This window comes from Macrotis lagotis, chromosome 7 (genome assembly GCF_037893015.1).
Source record: "Macrotis lagotis isolate mMagLag1 chromosome 7, bilby.v1.9.chrom.fasta, whole genome shotgun sequence".
NCBI classification, from domain to species: Eukaryota; Metazoa; Chordata; class Mammalia; order Peramelemorphia; family Peramelidae; genus Macrotis; species Macrotis lagotis.
Genome location: NC_133664.1, coordinates 130,512,217 through 130,534,532, shown reverse-complemented (window position 1 = coordinate 130,534,532; position 22,316 = coordinate 130,512,217). Strand labels below are relative to the sequence as shown.

Below are 22,316 nucleotides of genomic sequence, written 5' to 3'. Positions count from 1 at the left end.
CACAATAAATGTTGTCTACTTATCTGTCTATATGTTCATCCACTCATCCATACATCCACCCATCTCTATTATCCTTCTATTTATTTTTCTCTGTATCAATTTATCTATCCATTCCTTCATTCATTTATCTACATCTCTGTATCTCTCAATTTATATATACCTCCATCTATACATTCAAATCTCTCTACCTATTTTTCTTTTAGTTTTTTGCAAGGCATACGGGGTTAAGTGGCTTGCCCAAGGCCACACAGCTAGGTAATTATTAAGAGTCTGAGGTCGGATTTGAACCCAGGTACTCCTGACTCCAAGGCCAGTGCTTTATCCACTGTGCCACCTAGCCGCCCCTCCTATTTTTCTTTGTCACTGTCTTTCTTTCTCTTCTATCTCTGTCTGTCTGTCTGTGTGTGTGTCTCTTTCTCTGACTCTATCTCTCTGTCTCTTTGTTTCTCTCTCTCTGTCTCTGTATCTGTTCTGTCTCTGTCTATGTCTTTCTGCCTATTTTCATTCTGTCTTTTTCTCTCTGTCTCTATGTGTATCTCTGTCTTTGACTCTGTCTCTGACACTCTCTCTGCTTCTCTCTCTATTTCCGTTTCTGTCTCTCTCTGTCTCCCTGTCTCTATCTCTCTGATCTCTCTGTCTCTGTCTCTGATTCTCTCTCTCTCTCTCTCTCTCTCTCTCTCTCTCTCTCTCTCTCTCTCTCTCTCTTCCTGTCTGTCTGTCTCTCCATCTCTCACATGTCAGTGCTCAAATCCTGACTTTTCTACTTAATATCCATATGACCTTGGGGATAACCTTCTTCTTGGGCCACAGTCTCCTTATTTGTAAAATGAAATAATTGGATTAAATGACTTCTCAGGTCCTTTCCAGCCCTAGGTCTGTGATGCTTTGAGAAATGCCTGGGATCAGTCCTTCCTTTTCAGTATAAAGAATGACAGTCATGGTCTATAAGGCTGTGACTAACAATTTGTAATCCTTAAACAACTTCTCCTTCACCAAAGGGATTGAGAAAAATAGAAAAATAGCCTTCCTGCTCCTCCTTCCTTTGCCTCAAACTCTTACTATATATATATATATATATATATATATGTATATATATATATAAATATATGTGTGTGTGTGTGTGTGTGTGTGTGTGTGTGTGTGTGTGTGTGTGTGTATATATATATATATATATATATATATATATATGTATATATATCCCACTTGACATATTGGCTTTAGAAGCAAAAATAAAAGAAGAATAAATAGGTGGGAGGGATGTTCTATATGTATCACATCTGTGGAAGTACTGAACTAAAACCACCAAAATAGGAATCTTTTCCCTGCTTTTTTATTCCTTTCAAGCTCTATTTCAAGCCTATGCTGTAGTAAATTCCACTTCTAGACTTTTGATTTTTTCCTTTATTCCACAAGAAGCATTTTCATATTAAAAACTGTCATTATTTCCTTTGTAAAGCAATTGATTGTATCAGTTATCCCAAGTATTAATTACTTATGCCTGATAGCTATTATATATGTGTCTATATATATATATAATGTCTTTTGAGCATTTTGTTATTATGTTTATGTCTAACTATTAGCATTCTATATTAATTCAGCAATTTTCTCAGCTTGTGTTTTTATGTTTTCAAATCAAAAACAAAATGTTAATGTATTTTAGTTTATCAAATAAGACAATTTAAGAGTCACAATTTTTCCAGCTCAGAACAAGTCCTTAAATTTCAGCAACAACTTTAGAGAAAGCTGCAGGTCAATCCCTCATGCTGTTTCTGCTTTACTGAAATAAATAACTCTCCTAAATGCCGTGATTTTAGATATTGTTCAGAATGGAAACTCTTCCAAATTAATTGACAGCTAACCTTGCTGACATCTATGAACCCACTGAGTTTCAAGACATCAGCCAGGCCAACAGAGATTAACCACTGTTCTGAGAGAGGACAAGCTAAAGACAAAAGAAATCTTCAACAAAGAGTCAAAAATTGAAAATATTTGAAGTTGAACTCCCATCTGGCTTTAGGTTGTAAAAAAATTGCTTTCACTATTGGAATGACTGGTAAGGCTACAGGAGTGTTAAAATGCTATGGTTTTGTGCCTGACTTCCTGTTCCAAAGTAAAATGACCAGATCAGTTGTATAACTGGATTTACTTTTTACTGGTCATGTTTGTTATTGTTCAGTCATTTAATCATATCTGACTCTTCTTCACCTCCATGGGCTGTATAGTTCATAGGTTTTTCTTGACAAACATATTGGAGTAGTTCAGCTTTTCTTTTCCAGAGGAATAAGGAAAAGAGAAATTAAATGACTTGACAACATCTAGTAAGTACCTGAAAACAGACTTAAACTCAGGTCATGTAGCTGCCAGTCAAGGCCATGGTAAGAGCTAAACCGGTTTGTACATGTAGACACAGTCTTCATCTAGTTTCTTGCAAAAACAATAACCATTCTCTTTTTTTAAGCAAAATTTAATAATAACCAAAATCATTGAAAGACTATTACTCAGTCACTATTTGGATTTTAGTTTCTCTTTTCTATCTTTATTAAACTTGCTTTCTAAGATTTGGCAGCTATGACTGTAGAGGGAAAAAAACATTACCAAAAATAGTAATTTTTTTCTAAAACAATTCCTTTCTGAATTTTCTAGTGACTTTAATTCCATTGCAGTTTTCCTATAAAACTTATGCTAACTTACCTGTTCTTTACATTCAATTGAAATGAAATGTTAATCATTCAATTCCTTTTTTCTTAACTCACTGTCAAAAGACTTTAAAATTTGAAAAAAATATATTTTTTATCAGTATTGTTTTTTATTATCGTTATTTTGTTATTTATTGTTATATCTTTATTATTATTTCTTTTCTGCTTTGGGAGCATATAAAAGGAAAACTTGCACTGGTAGAAGGATGTATTAAATCTTTTTTATTGTTGGTTTTTTTGCAAGGCAATGGGGTTAAGTATCTTGCCCAAGTCACACAGTTAGGTAATTATTAAGTGTCTACGTATGGATTTGAACTCAGGTCCTCCTGACTCTAAGGCCAGTGCTCTATGCACTGTACCACCTAACTGCCCCAGGATGCATTAAATCTAAAAAGATCCTTACTTTTTAAGTGTCCATTCACTGTGGAATGGATAAATAAATTGCAGTATATTACTGTAATAGAATATTACTGTACTGTGATCAGTTAAGGTGAAAAATTTGAGAAAACTCATAAAAGCTGATTCAGAAGTAAGCAGAACCAGGAGCACAATATATGCAATTATTAACCATCAGTAAACTAACAAGCACTTTCTATGTCCATGATTATGTTCTAGCGACCATGCCAAGTGCTGGAGATATAAAGACCTGCAAAAACAGGTCTGCCCTCAAGGGGAGAAAGCACATACATGTACTAATGTAATATACATACATGCATATGAAAGACATGCAGAATACACTGAAGGTAACCTTAAAAGGAAAAATGTTAGCAACTTAGGGGACCAGTTACTACCTCCTGTAGAGGGTGGTACTTAAATAGAGTCTTAAGAGAAGCCAGAGATTCTAAGAAGCAGCAATGAAAAAGTAGAGCATTCAAAGCTTCAGGGATATTCTGTGCAAAGTCACAAAGATGGAAGAGGTTGTGTTGTGTGTGAAGATCAGCGAGTATCCAGTAAAGCTAGATTATAGATCATGCAGAGCTGGGCAAAGTGTAAGAATATTGGAAAGAGAGGAATGAAGTAGGTCGCAAGGATATTTATATGTAAACACAAATAGGATTTTATATGGAAAGGCATCATGGTTCAATAAAAACAAAATTGTTTCTGAAGTCAGAGAATACTGGTTCCAATCCCATCATTATTACTTACTAGATGGTAGCTGAATTAAATGATCTATCAAATCCCCCTCCATTTCCAAGTTTGACTAAATTTGATCATGGACATAATAGAGAACCAATGAAGTTTATAGAAGGGAAGGACAAGAAAGTTACATGGGTCTGACATGCTTTAAAATCATGTTGTTAGTTGTGTAGAAGATGGACTGTACTAGGCAGATACTTGAAGCAGGGAGACCAATTAGAAGCCTGTTGAACTAGTTCAGTTGAAAGGTAATGAGAACCTGAATTAATGGTAACTGTGTGAGTAGAGAGAAGAAGATAGAAACAACAGGTCTTTTGAAGGGAGCAATTAAAAGATTTGGCAACTGTTTGGATAGATGGCATGAGTGAGAGTAAGGAATCTAGACCACAAATCTGGTTCTGGAAGATGGTGGTATGCAATTGATAGTAATAAAGAAGTTCAGAAGAGGTCTGCATTTGAGGAGAAAAATAAGTTCTATTTGAACATGTCAAATTTGAAGTTCTTACGGAATATATCCAGTTAAAAACGAACAAAAGGCAGTAGGTGATATGGGACAAAAACATGGAAAAGCTTTGTTGTGACCATTCAATCATGTCTAACTCTTGATGAAGCTATTTGGAGTTTTCTTGGAAAAGATACTAGAGAGTGTTTGTCGTTTTCTTTTCTATCTTATTTTTACAGTTGAGGAAACAGAAGCAAGCAGAGCAAAATGACTTGCACAAGGTTACACAGCTAATAAATATTCTGACTCCCGGTCTGATGATCTTTCCAATATGCCACCTAACTGCCTCAGAAGAAAGACAAGGGCTATAGATCTAAGAATCGTGTTCTTAAAGTTGATAGGTATACCCATGGGATCAGATGAAATTGCAATAATATCAATGGAGGAAGAAGAAACAAGATAAAAAATGGACATTATAAAGACAAAGCTTGGTTTGAAGAAGAGGTGATAAAAAAACCTTCTTTGAAGCCATTTGTCAACTCAGTTGATATGTTAGTTTTGCTAAATCTAAACTATCGTTTTTTTCTTTCTCTTTTGTTCTTTGTTGTAAGGGATGTTTTATGAATAGAGCAGGTGGAAAGTTATATTTGGAAATGAAGGGACTGTAAAAAAGAAAATGTATAAATAAAAAAAATAAGACCCTGGTTTATATTTTGTGAGATCATGTGTCTTATTTACCTAAGCAGGCCATTGTCAAAATAGTTATAAACCTGTCTTACTCTGAATTTCTACCTCTTCTTCTATAGTATTTTTCATGTGTGTGTGTTGGATATTATATAAATATTCTTAATTGAAAAGCCTAGGAAAAACCACCAAGGTAGTATAGTATGAAAAGCAGTGGTTTTTTTCTTCATTAGTTTATTAAAGATTTCTGGAATAGAAAAATTTCCATGTTTCATTCTCTTTTCGAAATCAATGGCTTGTAGTAGCCAAACCCTAGCAAATTTAATGTGGAGATATCTGGAAGAAGTAATTGATTTTGAAGTCTTACTATCTAAAGTTCCTGAAAAATTTACTTTGGATTTTTCCTGGCTGTCTTTTAACATGCTATAATTTTTCTTGTTCAGTGACTAAAGAAATAAGAGACATTAAAGAGAATAAAGAAAAACAAAATGAGAAGACCCAGAGATAAAAGAAATAAAAATCTCTTTGTTTTCCCTTTCCTACTCCCAGTGTTAAACAATTTTTTCCCCAAATAATTCAGAAAATCTGTAGTATCATCTTTTATCTAATTCTTTCCTCCAGATTAGGTTGATTTGGTTAAATGTTATTTAGTTAAACATTACTTGGTGGCTAATGGAAAAATATTTTTCTCTAATATTGCTGACTAGCAAAAAACTGTGACATGATGGTGAACAACATGAAAATTTAAAGAGGATGACTACATGTCTCAGAAATCTTATATTGTTTTAGTACATCCATCACTCCATTTCCCATAGAATTATCCTCCATCTTCTCTATTACTTCTAGAATCATCTTTATAAAGCTCAAGTCTAACCAGGACATTCTTGGATGCCCATTGCCTACAGAATCAAATCCAAACTCCTTAGCCTGGCATGCAAAACTCACTGTGACTTGACTTGCAGTCTACTCCCTTACATATCCCCTATAGTACAAAAAAAAAAAAAACTAATATACTTGCTGCTACCTGAACACACTATAGGCTTATCCCCTTTTCGGTGTTTTTACTCATGATGTCTTGTTTTTTTTTTTCCTGGAATGTTTCTACCCCCTCCGCTCCACCCTCATTTCTGTCATTCTCTAGCTTAACAATCTTTTACAACCCAGCTCTGATGACACCTTCCTAAGGCTTTTGTCTAACCTTCCCTGCATTGTCACAAATGGCTGTACTATTTTTTACCTCCAAGTCCCTGTAGTACTTTATCTTTATCTCTTTACAATTTTTATCATATTGTATCTCATTTTATTGTTTGGTTGCTTATCCTTATTTATCCCCCACCCCCTTCTCCATTAAATTGTAAACCAACCCCTGAAATATTCTTAAGCAAAAGTGAATTTGGAAGATATCTACTCCAAGTTTATGAAGACTTCACCCCCCGCCCCAGCACCAGTCATCCTGACTTTTGTCTTTCCACTGCACTTTGACAACTCTGGAAGAAACAGTGAGTTTGATGACTTTGTGCAACTCTGCCTCATTTAAATCCAATCCATATCAAGACATTATCCCATGATGTCACTGGTTATTTTCAAAATCAAGGAATAACAACAATCTACCTTACTTATACACCTCAGTGCCTACCACATTTAATCAAGCTTTGCAGGTATCTAATAAGTGTTTATTTAATTTAAAAATGAATGAAAGGTGTTCAGTTTCATTTACTGTAGCCCTAGATATAGTTAGACATTTTTATAACTCATATCATACTATCATCTAGCCTTAGCTCTCTTCTTCTGCTAAGGATTCAGGAGGAACCTGAGAAATCAAATATTGTATTTGCCATGGAACCCTGAATTGGGAAACAAGAAGCAAAGAAAGATGTTGCTTCTTGTCTTCTGTTTGCCAACACATCCAATGCTTAGTGATTTAGGTAAGAATTTGAAAGAACGATATACTATTTAAGGCTGATGAATTTGCACCTAAATTCCTCACCTCCCAATTCCTTCATGCTGAATGATTGACTAAACCAATAATAAGAAAGTTCCATCAGGGCTCCAGGTATAGTAGTAGCTTCAGTGCCATAACATTTGGGTCCCAGTCATATCTGATCTTGGAATTCCCTGAGATATAGGCCAAGTTAGAAACTAATCAGATTTGTTTAATATTATAGATGTCCCACAGACTTACATCCCTTTATACTCTAATTATAATATTAGAAAATATTATTGATAATAAACAAATTACTTTTATAAAGTAATTAAACATAGGTAAGCCAAATCTTCTGTGTTAAACAAACAGCATTCCCCATCCCCACAGCACTCTACTGCTCCAAAACCATTAATATCCCAGTTCTGATTAGAAGTATATGTCACAGGGGGCGGCTAGGTGGAGTAGTGGATAAAGCACCAGCCCTGGAGTCAGGAGTACCTGGGTTCAAATCCGGTCTCAGACACTTAATAATTACCTAGCTGTGTGTCCTTGGGCAAGCCACTTAACCCCATTTGCCTTGCAAAAACCTAAAAAAAAAAAAAGCATATGTCACTCAATCTCCCTCTCAACTCTGCTACTTACAGGGCTAATTCACCTTCCTTCCTTTCCCCTCTCCTGAATTGCTTCATTCATCTATTTTTACTCAAGTTCATAATAAAAACAAACAGATTGATTAGTATATGGATATAGAAAGCAGAGATCAATTATTTGTAAAATTTAGACAGTAAATTCTATTTGCTCCCCAGATTTAGCTTCCTCCAAGTCTGATTTACCTTTTAGGCTGGGTTCTATCTCCCTTCTCTTTATTTGTATAGTATATCTTGCTTACCTTATAAAAGATTGAAAATATAGGCTAAGGAAAGACCTTAGGTTATAAATCTTTGATGGCTAAGAGCATCTAATGGCCTTTTCTAGGCCATCCTTCACCTCTTTGCAACTTTGCAACTTTGATTAAACTCTCCTTCTGGTATTTTTTCTTACCCAATCTTTTTGAAGCCACTCTGCTGTGATACTCTTCCTGCTTGTCTTACCAGTCCTTTTTAGTCTTCTTTTCATTATCAACAGTCCTATTCTGCCCCCTATTTGGTTGAACCCTAAAGACTCTCTCTTGGGCCTTCTCCTTGTTCCTCTATACAACCTCTGAGTTGGTCTCATGGATTCATGAATTCTACCAGTTGGATGACTCCAAAATCTGCATGGTTCTCTCCCATTATTCTCCTGAATTCTAACCCTATAGCTACAATTGCCTGAATACTTCATTGAAATCTAAAACTTAATATGTCTAAAACCAAATTCAGCTGCCTTATTGTCTTTTAAAATAATGTAATAAGCATAGATAAGGAGGCTATACTTACCTTATGATGTATATTTTTAAGTATGTACCAAAAGCTTTACAATATTGAAAAATCTTGCTGTAATACATGAACTCCACATTTACTCCACCTTTTCCACACAAATATACCCCTGATCTTTCATCACCTGTAATGACCTTCAGATTTTGAACTCTGAAATTCCTCTCTCTTTTCCTATTCTTCCATCTCTCCTCTTCCTAGATTTATCTTCATTCTCTCCACAATTCTTGGGCAGGGAATCTCTTTCTGCTCTTCTCAACTATTTATCTTCCTTTGGACTCATTTTCCTTCATTTAAAGTCTTGCCCATACTTCAACAATTCACTTTAAAACTACTCTCCACCCTTGCATCCCCCCCCAACCTACTTTGTCATAATGATAATCTTGCCCTCTTGTATACTTATCCTGGGTTTCTCTCATATTTGAAAAATGAGGATAATACCATTAGTCCCTATCATACAGGATTGTTGTATTATAGAAAATTCATGTAGGGCATTTTGCAAATCTTGAATTGTTCTGTCATCATCAATTATCATCTTCATCATCATCCTCATCCATTTTATCTGCTTCTGGTCAATTGCTACTGAAACCTACAGAGCTAATCACACAGGGTTGTCTACTTGGTCAAGCTATAAATTTCTGTCACCTATTTGTTACTTTGCTGCCTCACAGAAATCTTTTTATTCTTCTCTTATTATCTCTCTCATCTCACTCCTTAAGCCTCACACAACAACCCTACCTTCCACCTTCCTGCACAGCCAAAGGAGCTCCCCTTCACCCTTACATTTGTTGAGATTGATTTTTCTTACTCTTCCTATTTATTCTACAACTCAAAACACAATATATTTTCTCCTCTTTCTGAGACAGTTCCTTTTAATTCTACTAAGATCTAACTTTCTTTTTATATCCTCCCACCTACTACAGAAATTAAAATTCTCTCTCTCTCTCTCTCTCTCTCTCTCTCTCTCTCTCTCTCTCTCTCTCTCTCTCTCTCTCTCTGGCAGTCCTTAACTACTGGCATTTTCTCTGCTACCTAAAAAAATGCCCAAGTCCATATTATAAACACTCCACTTCATATACTTTTTTGTTACAACAATACTACTACTACTGAGTCTATATCTCAAGGAGATTAAAGAAAGAAGAGAACCCATAAGTACTGACATTTATACTTATATCAGTTCTTTTTCTAATAGCAAAGAACTGGTAATTAAAGAGAAAATTATCAATTGGAACTGGCTGAATGATTTATGACTTATGAATGCCTTCACCATAAGGTGAAGAAGTGGACAGTTTCATAGAAACCTAGGTAGATTTATATGAATTGATGCACAGTGAGGTGAGCAGAATCAGAATATTGTTTTCAGGAATAATAGCACAGGAAAAAAACAAACAAATTTTAAAGCCAATAAGAACCAATACAATGAACAACCACAATTCCAGAGACTGATTAAAAATCAGGTTCAGGGGGTGGCTAGGTGGTGCAGTGGATAGAGCACTGGCCCTGGAGTCAGGGTCCTGGCCTCAGACAATAATTACCTAGCTGTGTGGCCTTGGGCAAGCCACTTAAGCTCATTGCCTTGCAAAAACTAAAAAAAAAAAATCAAGTTCAGACTACTTTCTGAGATTTATTTTTTGGTTATGGACAATGCCAGAATTTGTTTTGCTTGACTATACATATTGTATAACAATAATAACAAAGGGGTCTTTTTCTCTTTTCCCTTTTTTTTCTTCGAACTGTGGAGAGAATGAAAGGAAGAAAAAATTGACTTTTGTTAATTGAAAAAATATTTAATTTAAAAACTTTACTTAATCCTGTCATGTCCTTAAGCTCTATATCTCTTCTTTTTCACAACTAAGGGCTAGAAAAATCCATTTAGATTTAAGCAGCCTCTATTTCCTCACTTCCCTACTGCTGACAGCTTCTTCTAACCTCATTCCCTGACTTAAAAAATTTCTTTCAAAAAATGCATGAATTAAATTAAATGGAATATAATCAAGAAAGCATTTTTTAGGTGTAGACTATGCCTAAGATATGGCATCAGACCCTAGAAATATAAGATGGTGGGGGGTAAGAGGCAACATAACCCTTCCCATAGCAATTTTAGATCTCTGAAGGACAGTTCAAAGGGTCACAGTAATATGTATCTGGTGTGTTAGATCTGGAACAACACATATACTTGAAAGTGAATTTACACTTCTTACTTTTATGCATCCAAAAATAAAATCTGGGAATAGGAAGTTTTTTTTTTGTTTAGGAAACTTCTTAGTGTGTTTATCTATATATGCTTGTCTGGCAGAAAAATTCCATCCCTCCCCACCCCTACTCCTAAGTTAACTCCACTTTTAATGCTTTTTAATCCTTGAGCACATCTTGAACATTTTGATTAGGGGGAAATTTTGCTGATGCTCTAAAATGACTTTCTGTCTTTTTTAAACCTCTTTTAACTTGTAATTCCATATTTGGGCAACATTTTCTCCTCCAAATTTGTGCCTAACCTGTTGAATTTTGTATCTCGTGGTTTTGGAAGAGACTTATAAGATATTTCAGCTCAAATCTACACCTGAATTGAAGTCCTCCCTCTGATAAGGGATTTTGAGATTTCTCTTAGAAGACATCTCACAATAGAGAGAATCTTGTTCTTGTTTTCCTTTATAATTGAAGAAGACCATAGCATGTTGCTTTCCTTCATAACTGAAGAAGACCATGGCATCAGATAAATGATGACATGACATGCACCTTAAGTTGATTAAAGTGAGGGGAATGCTATGCAAAGGCATTCTTTTACTGCCTCTTCCAGAACCATCTACACTGACTGATCTGCAAGTATAGGAAACAGGACTACTGATGATGGTCTGGATATAATGGGAGACCTTGGCTATTTAGATGTGTTCCTTCCCATGAGATGGATGCACCACGGCATTGTAGTAACTCCAGGCAGAGTGACAGTTGCTATTTTTGTCAACAGATTTGTGCTATTATGATAAAGCTAACCCAAATCTTGATTGTCTAAACTATTAGTATGGGATTTCTGTGGTAATGATCTTTTGATAGTTGGGTTAAGCTAAACCTAGTTTCTCCATGATCTAATCATCAGTGTGATGATTATTTTCTCTCTCCTTTCACCTAATCCCTCCTCAGAAGTGTGATGAGTTATGGTGATGAGCTAACCTGTTTCATGATATACTAAATCTACTACCTCCTAAAGCATTACCCCTTACAATTTGAGGTAGCTTTAATTATTAACAAGTTTACCCCATATGTTTTGCTGAAATCATTCTCTCAAAACATCTAACCACTGTTGCTAAGTCTACCCTTAGGGAACAAGCAGAACATAGCTAAATCCTTTTGCTGAATGACATCCTTCACATAGTAAAATAGAAGTTCTGTCTTCCAAAGGCTTTTATTCTCTATTGTTATTGTTCTTCAGTTGCTTCAGACTCTTTGTGACCCCATTTGGAATTTCATTGGCAAAGATACTGCAATGGTTTGCCATTTCCTTTACCAACTCATTCTTTGGATGAGAAAACTGAGTTTAAGTGTTGCACCAAGAATCACATAGCTAGTTAGTTTGTCTGAGGCTGGATTTGGATTAACTCTTCTTGACTCTAGACTTGGCCCTCCATCTACTGAGCCACCTAGTTAAACATCATTCATAGAATATAGCCTAGGGGTGCAATTCACACAATATTGAATCCAATATTCATTTCAATATAGATAAATCTAGCTATGGTTGATCCTTCCAAGTCATAGTTGGATATACTGCACATTGATCCCAACATAGTGATGTCATTTTGGTCCTCTTCAATTATGGAGGACAGCAACCAGTTCCAAAGAGTTTAAGTAACTTACCCTAGCTCACACTAACATATCTGAGATTCAACCAAAGACTTTTGATTCTAAATCCACTGTTATATCTATTATGCTATAGGAACTTCCAAGTTCCTCCATTAATCTCAAGATACTGGACCCTTGCCCATTCTGCTTGCTGTCCTGGGCATGTTTTAGTTTACCAATATTGTTCCTAAAATATTGTGCACATAATAGAATAGATTGTTCCATATCTCATTTGACCAACAGGCCCTTCTGCATGCCCTAACTACTAATTTTTCAATTGAACTTGCATTTCATTGAAAGCCTCAATTATTTTTTCAATCAAATTCTTATCTAATCATACTGCTACAAGGTCCTAGAATCTTACAGTTGATTTTGTGAACCAATGTAATGTAGTAATTTTCATTTATTTTTATTTATGTTCATCTTTTTAGGGTCAACTAACAAAAATCTTCTTGCCTGAATGAGATCTCTTAATCCTAACTTGGTCAGGCAACACACTAGCTTTCCAAACAAGAATTTTGTCTTTAAACTTTTGTTGTGTATCACATCTAGATCTTGAGTCTGGATTCAGATTTTTAAAAAACTGATTAATAGTATAGAAGTAAGAACAAATCCATAGAGAACTGCACTAGGGAGATCACCTTAAATTGGCATCAATCTAATAATGAGCATTCTCTGGAATAGTGTCAATGCCCCATCAATCATATTTTATTGATTTCTATTATCAAATGGATGATGAAGATGGTTCTGTTCAATCTACTCTTAACTTATTCTCCTTTAATTTATATCCATCTTGTATCCCTGGCTATAATGCTTTCCCATTAAAAAATAAACAAACAAATACCTTTTCCTTACCTTTTACTTATTTACCTTCACTGTGCAAGTTAGAGATGTAACAATAACCTATAATATATCAAATTCTGTTATCTAGCAGGGCATATCCTAATGACTTGTTCTGTCATAGTAGCTATGGGAACTATAATCCTTAATCACTGCAAGCAATGAAAATGTGCCACTGAGAAATTCTCATGAATCTCCATTGTATTTCAAATGGCAGTATAACCGATAAATTTAAATTTGGTTGGATCATTCAATAATATAATAATTTTGTTACAAATAGTCAACTCTTTTGAAAATATTTGCATTTCATAATAGAATGACAATTCCAATTGCTCAACAATCCAGTAACAACAAAGACCTTTATTCTGGTGTACAGTTAGTTTCCTTTGTTATTCATCTTCAAATATTTAATTTCTGGTAACCCTAACATTGTGAAATAAAGTCTATTACTTTTTAAACTGCTATTTCTTTGTTATACTGCTTACAGTAGCATATAACATGATCTCTGAAAGATTTCTAATTACTGTTTATATTATTCAGTTTTATGCAATATGACTAGAGGCTTCCTTTCTTTAGTTTGTTTCTTTGTAATAGCATCAGTGGGTAGCTCCTTTAATTTTATTTATTCCTGAACTTTCTAGAATTCATGGAGCCATGCTAAGACTTGTAAGTCTTCAAAGGGGCCTTGTCAATTAGAGCCAAAGTCTGTATTTCTCTTGCATTCAAATTAGGATGGCATGACAGGAGTATAAATCAAGTATATTACTTCAGATATTTTTAAAACTATTCAGTGGAGGCAGAAAGGTTAATTTCTACCTTTTTTAACTTATTGTCCTTAAATACTGTCTTGTATTATAGAGAGGCTCTGAAGTAGGTTATTTGTGTACATTAACTTTGAAAGTTATTTTTATAGGCAAGTGGAGGTTTACCAATTACTCTACAAGCTTGAGGCGATAATTCAAGTAGTTCACCAACATTTATCAAAAAGATGTCATTTAGGGGCATCTAGGTGGCATAGTGGATAAAGCACCAGCCCTGGAGTCAGGAGTACCTGGGTTCAAATCCAGTCTCAGACACTTAATAATTACCTAGCTGTGTGGCCTTGGGCAAGCCACTTAACCCCATTTGCTTTGCAAAAACCTAAAAAAAAGATGTCATTTAAAGGCATATGAGATTCAGGATGTCCATCATGGTGTCATTTCCTACCTGTCATATTCTTGACCTCATCATAGTTAACCATTTCAGATATGTACTGTCCCTTGCTCTTAAATCACTAACTCCATTGACTTTACCCTTTTTTCTTCCCCGTTAATTCCCAATCCTGTATATAACCGACCCTATCTATCTTCTCCTTTCTTGCTTCTAAATGCTCAGAAAAGAAATCATAAAATTAAATGGATTAGGTCTTTCACAATTTGGGACCTCACTGTTGTACAATAAACAACTTTTTTATTTTTCTCTTAATGGTTCCAAACTTTCTCTATTTAGTCTCCCAACTCTGTCATTCTTTTGCTACTTATAGATGGGGGACTTAGTTCTTTACTGAAATGACTGAGATACTCCAAAGTGCCTTCTCTATCCCTCTCCCTCTGTACCTGTCATTATCTGAGGATGAGGTAGCCAAAGCTAGCCCTGCCTGTTCAGTGTTGCCTTGATCTCACCCTTTCCCCTGGGATTTTGCTCCTTCCCTCTCTAAAATTTTAAGTCTTTCTATCTTCATCATCATCTGGCTCCTAGTACATTCTTAAAAAAATGGTTGTTTACTCAATACCTAAAGTAATGTTTAGTTCTTCTTTCTTTAAATACATATACATACATACATACATACAAATTTCTCAATATTCTGACAACTTCTCCACCTGCTTTCCATTTACTGCTTCACAATTCATCTCAATTGAATGTAAACTCTTGGAGAGCAGGAATTTTTGTTCTTTTTTAAAAACCTTTTTATCTCCAGCATCTAACACAACAGACTACACGCAAAAAAGGACTTAATAAATAAATGCTTCTTTATTCAGTGAATGGTGATCCGAGTCTGAAGTAGGAAGAACTGAGTCCAAATCCAACCTCAGAACCTTACTAGTTGCATGACCCTGGGGCAAGTCACTTAATCCTGTTGCCTTAGTTTCATCATCTATAAAATTACAATAGCCCCTTTCTTATAAAAATGTTGTGAGGATCAAATGCAATAATAATTATAAAGTGATTTGTCCTATACCTGGAACATAATAAGCACCATATCAATGTTAATTAGTATTATTGTTATTTAATTGTATATAAATATTAACCCATGTGAATATTTCCTACCCCCAACTTACTGCTATCTGGCTTCAGGTTATTCCATTTTATTGACACCATTTTCTCTAAGGAGAAAAATGGCCTTCTAAATGCCACATCATCATATCATAGGATTTAGAGCAAAGAGGGAACTATAGAAATCAGGTAATCTAATTCATTTTTTTACAGAAAAGGACTGGGAAGCTCAGACAAGTTTAATAATGGAAACTCTTAAAGGTAGATAAGTAGTACAATCAAAATTTAAATGTAGGACACTCAGCTTAAAGTCTTATGCTATCTCTTGCTATGGAAGCTGTCTCAGCAATGATTTCTTTTCATTTTTTAAATTTAAGAATTTGATCTTTCTGTAGAATTTGATGTCCTTGATCAGATACTTTCCTAGATACTCTCTCCTCTCTTGGCTTCCTTGATAATATATCTGCAGATTCTCTACTTCTTTGCCTGAACACTTTTTTTTCAATTTTCTTTGCTCTTTTGACTCTTTCCAATGTCAGATGCAGACTTTCCCAGATTCTGTACTTGACCTTTTTTGTGGCCCAAAGATCCTGTCCTTTAACAATCTCATTCACTCCTCTGACTTCAGTTATCACAATATATACAACTACTACAATGGAAGTGGAAATGGTAACCATTCCAACTCCCTCTTTTTTACCCCCCCCCACTTAAAAAAAAACCCCACAAGACCCAAACTCTAAACACTGCATAATTATAATGACTAAACATGGCCCTAAAAAAGAGATGGAAAAAATGTACCATTCTCCTCTGGATTTCAGGATCTATATATTTGGATATTCTATAGATTTCTAGATAGTTGATATGTGTTAATTAGTTTTTCTCATCTGTATCTTAATTTTTCATATTCTTTGTTACAAATATGCATTCTCTCTCTGCTGCACTCTAAGCTTCTTCTTGGGCAGCACAGAGAATCTTGCTTTGGTTTTTTTATCTCTTGTGTTTGTGTGGTTTTAGTTATCCATTTGTGTGGCAAAGATACTGGAATGGTTTACCATTTTCTTCTCCAGTGGATTAAGGCAAACAGAGGTTAAATGACTTAGGGTCACACTGATAGGAAGCATCTTCTCAGACTGAATTTGAACCCCTGTCTTCCTGACTCCAGGCTTAGAACTCTATCTGCTGAACCATCTAGCTGTCTCTCATCTAGTGTTTACTGACCCTTTATTTCATACTTTTTAAAATTCTTTCAAAGAGAGGGCTTGCTGAGTTGAAGTTAATATTCAAAATAAGGTGTGTAAATGCAAAAGATTTCGATGTAAATTTTTTGTCAATAATATTTTTCTAATTCTATGAAGAGATAGTTTTCAATGCTGATTTTTGGAAGACTGCTGAGTTTCAAACTTTTTTCTCTCTCTCTCTACCTTTCCTCCATCCTCCCCAAGAAAGAAAGTAATCTAAGTTATTCATGTACAATCTCAATGTAAATTTTAAAGTTTTAAAAAGATATTTTGAAAAGTAAAACAAAACCTGGTAATTCTGTTGACAAAATAACAATTTCCAAGGAATACCAATAATCATAGCAATAATGTTTTTAAAGCAATGAGATCACCTAAAAGTATAAACATAGTATGAGTTCAGTGGGGAAAATATTGGGGATAACTATGGATCAAATAGGAACTTTAAAATTTGTACACCAAGACCTCCTAGACTCTACTCTTTGTCTTGAAATTCTATTCATTAAAGATATTATAAGCTATTATCTAAAACTACATTTAGGTTTTACTATATAAGCTTCATTTTTGTGCTTAATTATAATTTACTGGAATCATCCATACTTTATTGTATTTAGAGCATACATGGCAAAGGAGGGATAGCTAAGTGACATAATGCCAGTCCTAGAGTCAAAAGACTCATCTACCCTGAGTTCAAATATGACCTCAGATACACCAAATAGTTGTGTGACCCTGGGCAAGTCACTTTGCCCTGTTTGCTTCAGTTTCCTCATCTATTAAATTAACTGGAGAAGGAGATTGGCAAATGACTCCAGTGTCTTTGCCAAGAAAACTCCAAATGGGTCACAGAGAGTCTAAAATGACTGAGCAATAGTATGGTAAAAATAGAAAAAGCCCTGAAATTAGATCTGAATTTTACTTCAGACACTTAATAGTTGTGTGTCCATGGATAAGACTCTTTACCTGACTTCTTTCAAAAAAAGAAGATTGTGGTGGCTAGGTGGCATAGTGGATAAAGCACAGGCCTTGGAGTCAGGAGTACCTGGGTTCAAATCCAGTCTCAGACACTTAATAATTACCTAGCTGTGTGGTTCGGCAAGCCACTTAACCCCATTTGCCTTGCAAAAATCTAACAAAAACAAAAAAAAGAGGATTGTTACCTTTAGTACCTATTAAATAACATGATACGTTGCTGTCTTATAGACCTTAAAGATATTAGACATTATTATTAGTCTAGATAATATTTGTGTATTGTTTAAACTTTCTTTTTTAATTTTTATTTCTTTTGTTTTTATTTGTAGAATGGAAAAAGTTTTTTAATCATAGTGTAATAAAAATAGATAATTTCCTATGACACTGCCAATCTGTTATATACAACTTGCTACTCCTTCTAAATATCTAATACATATATAATTTAAATAAATAATATAATATATAATTCCTTTTAATTATAATTAAGTTATCATGCCATTTTTTCTTTTTTTTCTTCTTTGTCCTTGACTTTGAGATGGCTATCATTAGACACAAATATGAAAACACACACACAGACACACCCACACACAGACACACACATATATAAAATCATTCTTTACTTTCTTCTCTGGATGCAGATAGTGTCTTGTTATTGAAGACTACATTCTCTTATTTCTACTCAAATGAATATCAATGCAAAAATCCTAAATGAAATGCTAATTAAAAGATTATATAATCTTTCAGATTAATATTAAGAATATAATTATTATTAAGAATGAATTTGAATTTGGGTGATATTTCAAGTAATTTAACTTCTCATGTCCTCTCCTAGGAACACTGAACCAAAAGAACTGGGGAAAGAAATATCCAACATGCAATGGTCCCAAACAGTCTCCTATTAATATTGATGAAGATCTTACCCAAGTCAATGTGAATCTTAAGAAACTTTATTTTCAAGGATGGAATAAAACATCTTTGGGAGATACATTCATTCATAACACTGGAAAAACAGGTAAAATGCCTAAGTGCCTGTTCCTTTTGAATTGCTTTATGAGACAGGAAAAATATTTAGATCATCTTATTTTCTTCTTTCTGACCATGATCATAGCAATAATGAAGAGATAGGTGGTGACAACCACTAGACCTCTTGGACAAGGCCTAAAATACAGATAACACATGAAAATTTAGTACACAAAATAAAATGACTGAAATTATCACATCATTAAAGCCATCCAGAAATGTGCAACTATTGAAGATAAATAATGTAAGCATCTACTTAATGAAGACCATAATGATGGCTATGAAAAAGAATGCACTCAAAATAATATGATAACAAAATGAATTCAAAATGATTACTCCATTTTAAATACATCCATATTTCCTTCCACAAGCAGTATGTCTTTTATCTTTGTCTTCTTGGTCTCTAATTTATTCAGTCCTTGGAAATGAAAAATTATGATTGACTAGTTCTATGGTTTTGAGCAAAGTTAATTACTAGTGTTTTTGTGTTTATGAAGTTTTTTCATAATCTGCCTAGGGAGTATTCATAAATTATTTTATGTAAATTGTGTTTCAACATTTTTAAAGGACTTAAAAGGCACTAATAACAGAGATGAGGAGAAAAGATTTATGATAGCTTAACTTTCAGCTGTCTTATCTCTGATGTTTATGGTTTCAAACTTATAACTATTTAACAAAGGAGTGAGTTATACCATAGCAGTTTATTCATAGCCTTCTCCCCACACCTGAGTCAAGTGGTAAACTTTGCTACATGAGTTGTCTTACATATCAGATTTACTACAATTACTTCTGCTGAAGAAAAGAAGTGTTTGTCTGATTTAGAAATATCTACATCTTATATACTTCAGAAAAGAAAATTATTTATTCAGAGCCTTCTCCTAAAGTGTCAAGGTTCTCTTTTCCACTCTCACACTCACATCATTTTAATATTTCATATTTATCAATATAACAGCAAAACACACTAAAGAGAAAAACATAAAATAGGAGACAAAAAATTGTCTTCTAATGAATGGTCATCATTTTAACTCATATTTAAATTGCACTCTAAGGTTTACATACTCCTTTGATAAAGAACTACAGTATTACAACTACCACCAACATTACCACCTCCTCCCTCTCTTCTTTTTCTCCTTCTCCTTCTCCTCCTCCTCCTTTTCTGTTTCTCCTTCTCTCTCTTGCTCCTCATTCACTTTCTCCTTTTTCTTCATCTTCTCCCTCCTTCTTCTTTCTTCTCCTTCCATCTTCTTCTCTTTCTCATCTTCTCCTTCATCTTCTTTCTTCTTTTTCTTTTTCTTCTTCTTCTTCTTCTTCTTCTTCTTGAGAGAGCGAGAGCGAGAGCGAGAGCGAGAGCGAGAGCGAGAGAGAGAGAGAGAGAGAGAGAGAGAGAGAGAGAGACTATTAGATAAAACAGAACTTAAAACCAGAAGGAGCCAGAAGGATCATCTTTCCAAGGCTTCATTTTGAATGTAAATTTCCCTTTGGCACTTGAGCCCTTCACAACCCAGCTCCAATCTACTTTTCCTAAAATTACACTTTACTGTCCTTCTTATACTGAATAACAGTGATTCTAAAAGTGTGTACCCTTCTTTTATTAGTGTGCCTAGAGATTCAGCTAAGTATACTACAAATTTGATGGAATTTACTCTTGGAATCACATTGTGAGCATGTGTGAACATGTGAGCATCCCTTAAATTGTATGGAATTAGCACTTACAATCACACATACGAGTCTTTGAACTCTCCTATATTATATTGGTTCTTTTCATAGTAAAGAATAATTCTGTGGCATGATGGTGGAGGTGGAGTGGGGAATATTTTGAGAATCATTGTTTCTCATGCACAATATTTAATCTCCTGTTTCTCTGTCTTCCCCTCAACACCTTTTACAATCCCTAGCTTCTTTCAACTTCAACTCAAATGTTACTTATTACCTTAGCCCTTTCCTAGCTACTTACAAATGCTTTTCTCATCATTCATCACAAAAAAAAGAAAACATCATTGCACATATTTTGGGTATACTTGTAATTTTCCCTCATAAAATGTAAGCTCATTGAGAGCAAGAATTATTTGATTTTTTTCTCGTTGTATTTCCAGTGCCTAGCAAATAGTAGGCAATTATTAATCCCAGTTTGGCATTCACTCCACCACCTCAGGCTACCTTGCTAAATAAAAAGGAAGTCTGTTAGGCCCTTTGATATTTCTCCAGAAGAAAGCAATGACTTTTCAGAAGTCAAGTTTCTAATTTTCTTATCACCACTTTAAAATCAAATTAGAATAAGATTATTATGTTATTCACAGACATAGCCAGTCTTTGCTCCAGGTGGGATAGGTGATCATCCTGAATGTTTGGTGGAGCACCATGAAAAGTCCCCCTGCCTAGAAACATATACCCTAGCTGCCTACTGGCATTGATTCTTGTTTTCTAAAGGATTTTATGCTTAGAAGACTTAAAAAATATTTATGTGTTTTGGATAAATAACATTAAAAGCTATTTTTTAAACTAGTAAAATAACCAATTCAATCCTTTTTAAAAAGAGAAAAACCTTGCCAAGAGTGCTTTTTTATGTACAAAAGGTAAAAAGAAGGAAGTTCAAAGGGATGCAGAGACAAGAATAGTTTAGGAATTAATGTGTTATTTATTAGATACTTGTAAAAGTTAAGAATTATATGTATATATATATACATATATACATATATATATATGTATATATATATACATGTTGAGAGAGAGAGAGTAGGGATTTCCAGTTTTCCATGCAATTCTATTTTCTATTCTTCTTTATTTATGGAAATGTTTGTGTTTGTGGATGACTTTCAAGTTCAGAAAAATGCAATGTAAATTTGAATGAAAGAAAAGGGAATATATTATTAATTTTTGGAAGGCAAAAATATGCCACCATCATCCATGATTACTTTGTTATGAATTAGTTTACAAAGACGAGTGAGACAATCTTTATTAATTAAAAAAAACTAGTCATGGTCCTGAGAATTTCAAACATAAGATGGACAAATTTTGATGGCGTGTGGTTTAAGAGTAAGAGATATTGCCCAGGAAAATCAAAGATCAATATATAAATGAAGGTCTGGAAAGATCCTGTGGAGAAAATATAATGGTTTAGTTGCCATATCACTTTTAAATCTGTAGCTGCACAAATAGAACATATTTTTCAAAGAAGTACAAATAAAATTTAAACCAACTATTTCATTTTTTAACCTCTTCTCCCAACTACAAGTTGAAATTACAAATGATAGCTCCTCTGTTCCTGATAACAAAAATTGCTTGTCTCAAAAAGTATTGTGAAAAAAGCTTTTTTAGTGATCTTAAAGCACTGTATAAATGTGAATTATTAAGAATTCATTGCAACTACAAAGTAATTATATTAAAATTCATTGGTACAGCAATTGAACTAAAAGCAAAAAATTCAGTATGCCAAGGCTTAGTCATATTTACCTTTGAAAATAAAAAATGCTTTTTTTATTAACTTAACTTGCTAGTGTATCATGTAGGGCAAGTAAATCTATCCTCTGTTTTGTCTCCAACCCCTTCAACTCCACTCATCTCAGTAATTTTCCTAACAATCACCTCATTTTTATGGTTCACTATACCCCAAAATATGAATGACCTAAGTCTTATCTTTTTTTGTATTTTACTAAATTCCACTGCCTATGATAAATTGAAGGCAGTCTTCCTTGTCTTTGATGTTATAATGTACTCATATTATCTAAAGGGAAAAAACGGAAATTTCCCAGTATTACATGAAATCTAATTCTAGGGATAGATTTTTTTTTAGCATGTGTGTGAACACTTATTTTTAAAAATACTTTTAATTTTATTCTATTTTCAGTTTCAAGATTCCCTCTCTCCTCTCAT

The 22,316-nt window shown here is 34.2% G+C and overlaps 1 protein-coding gene across 4 annotated transcripts in view; it reads left to right on the top strand.

Annotated features, from left to right (window-relative positions):
• Positions 1 to 22,316, top strand: part of PTPRZ1 (protein tyrosine phosphatase receptor type Z1) — a 242,516-nt gene that overhangs the window by 104,155 nt on the left and 116,045 nt on the right. For all 4 annotated transcript variants that reach the window (XM_074193814.1, XM_074193813.1, XM_074193816.1 and 1 more), the window contains exon 3: positions 18,259 to 18,438. In XM_074193814.1, the coding sequence (XP_074049915.1) occupies positions 18,259 to 18,438 (180 nt within the window). The remainder of the gene's footprint in view (positions 1 to 18,258; positions 18,439 to 22,316) is intronic.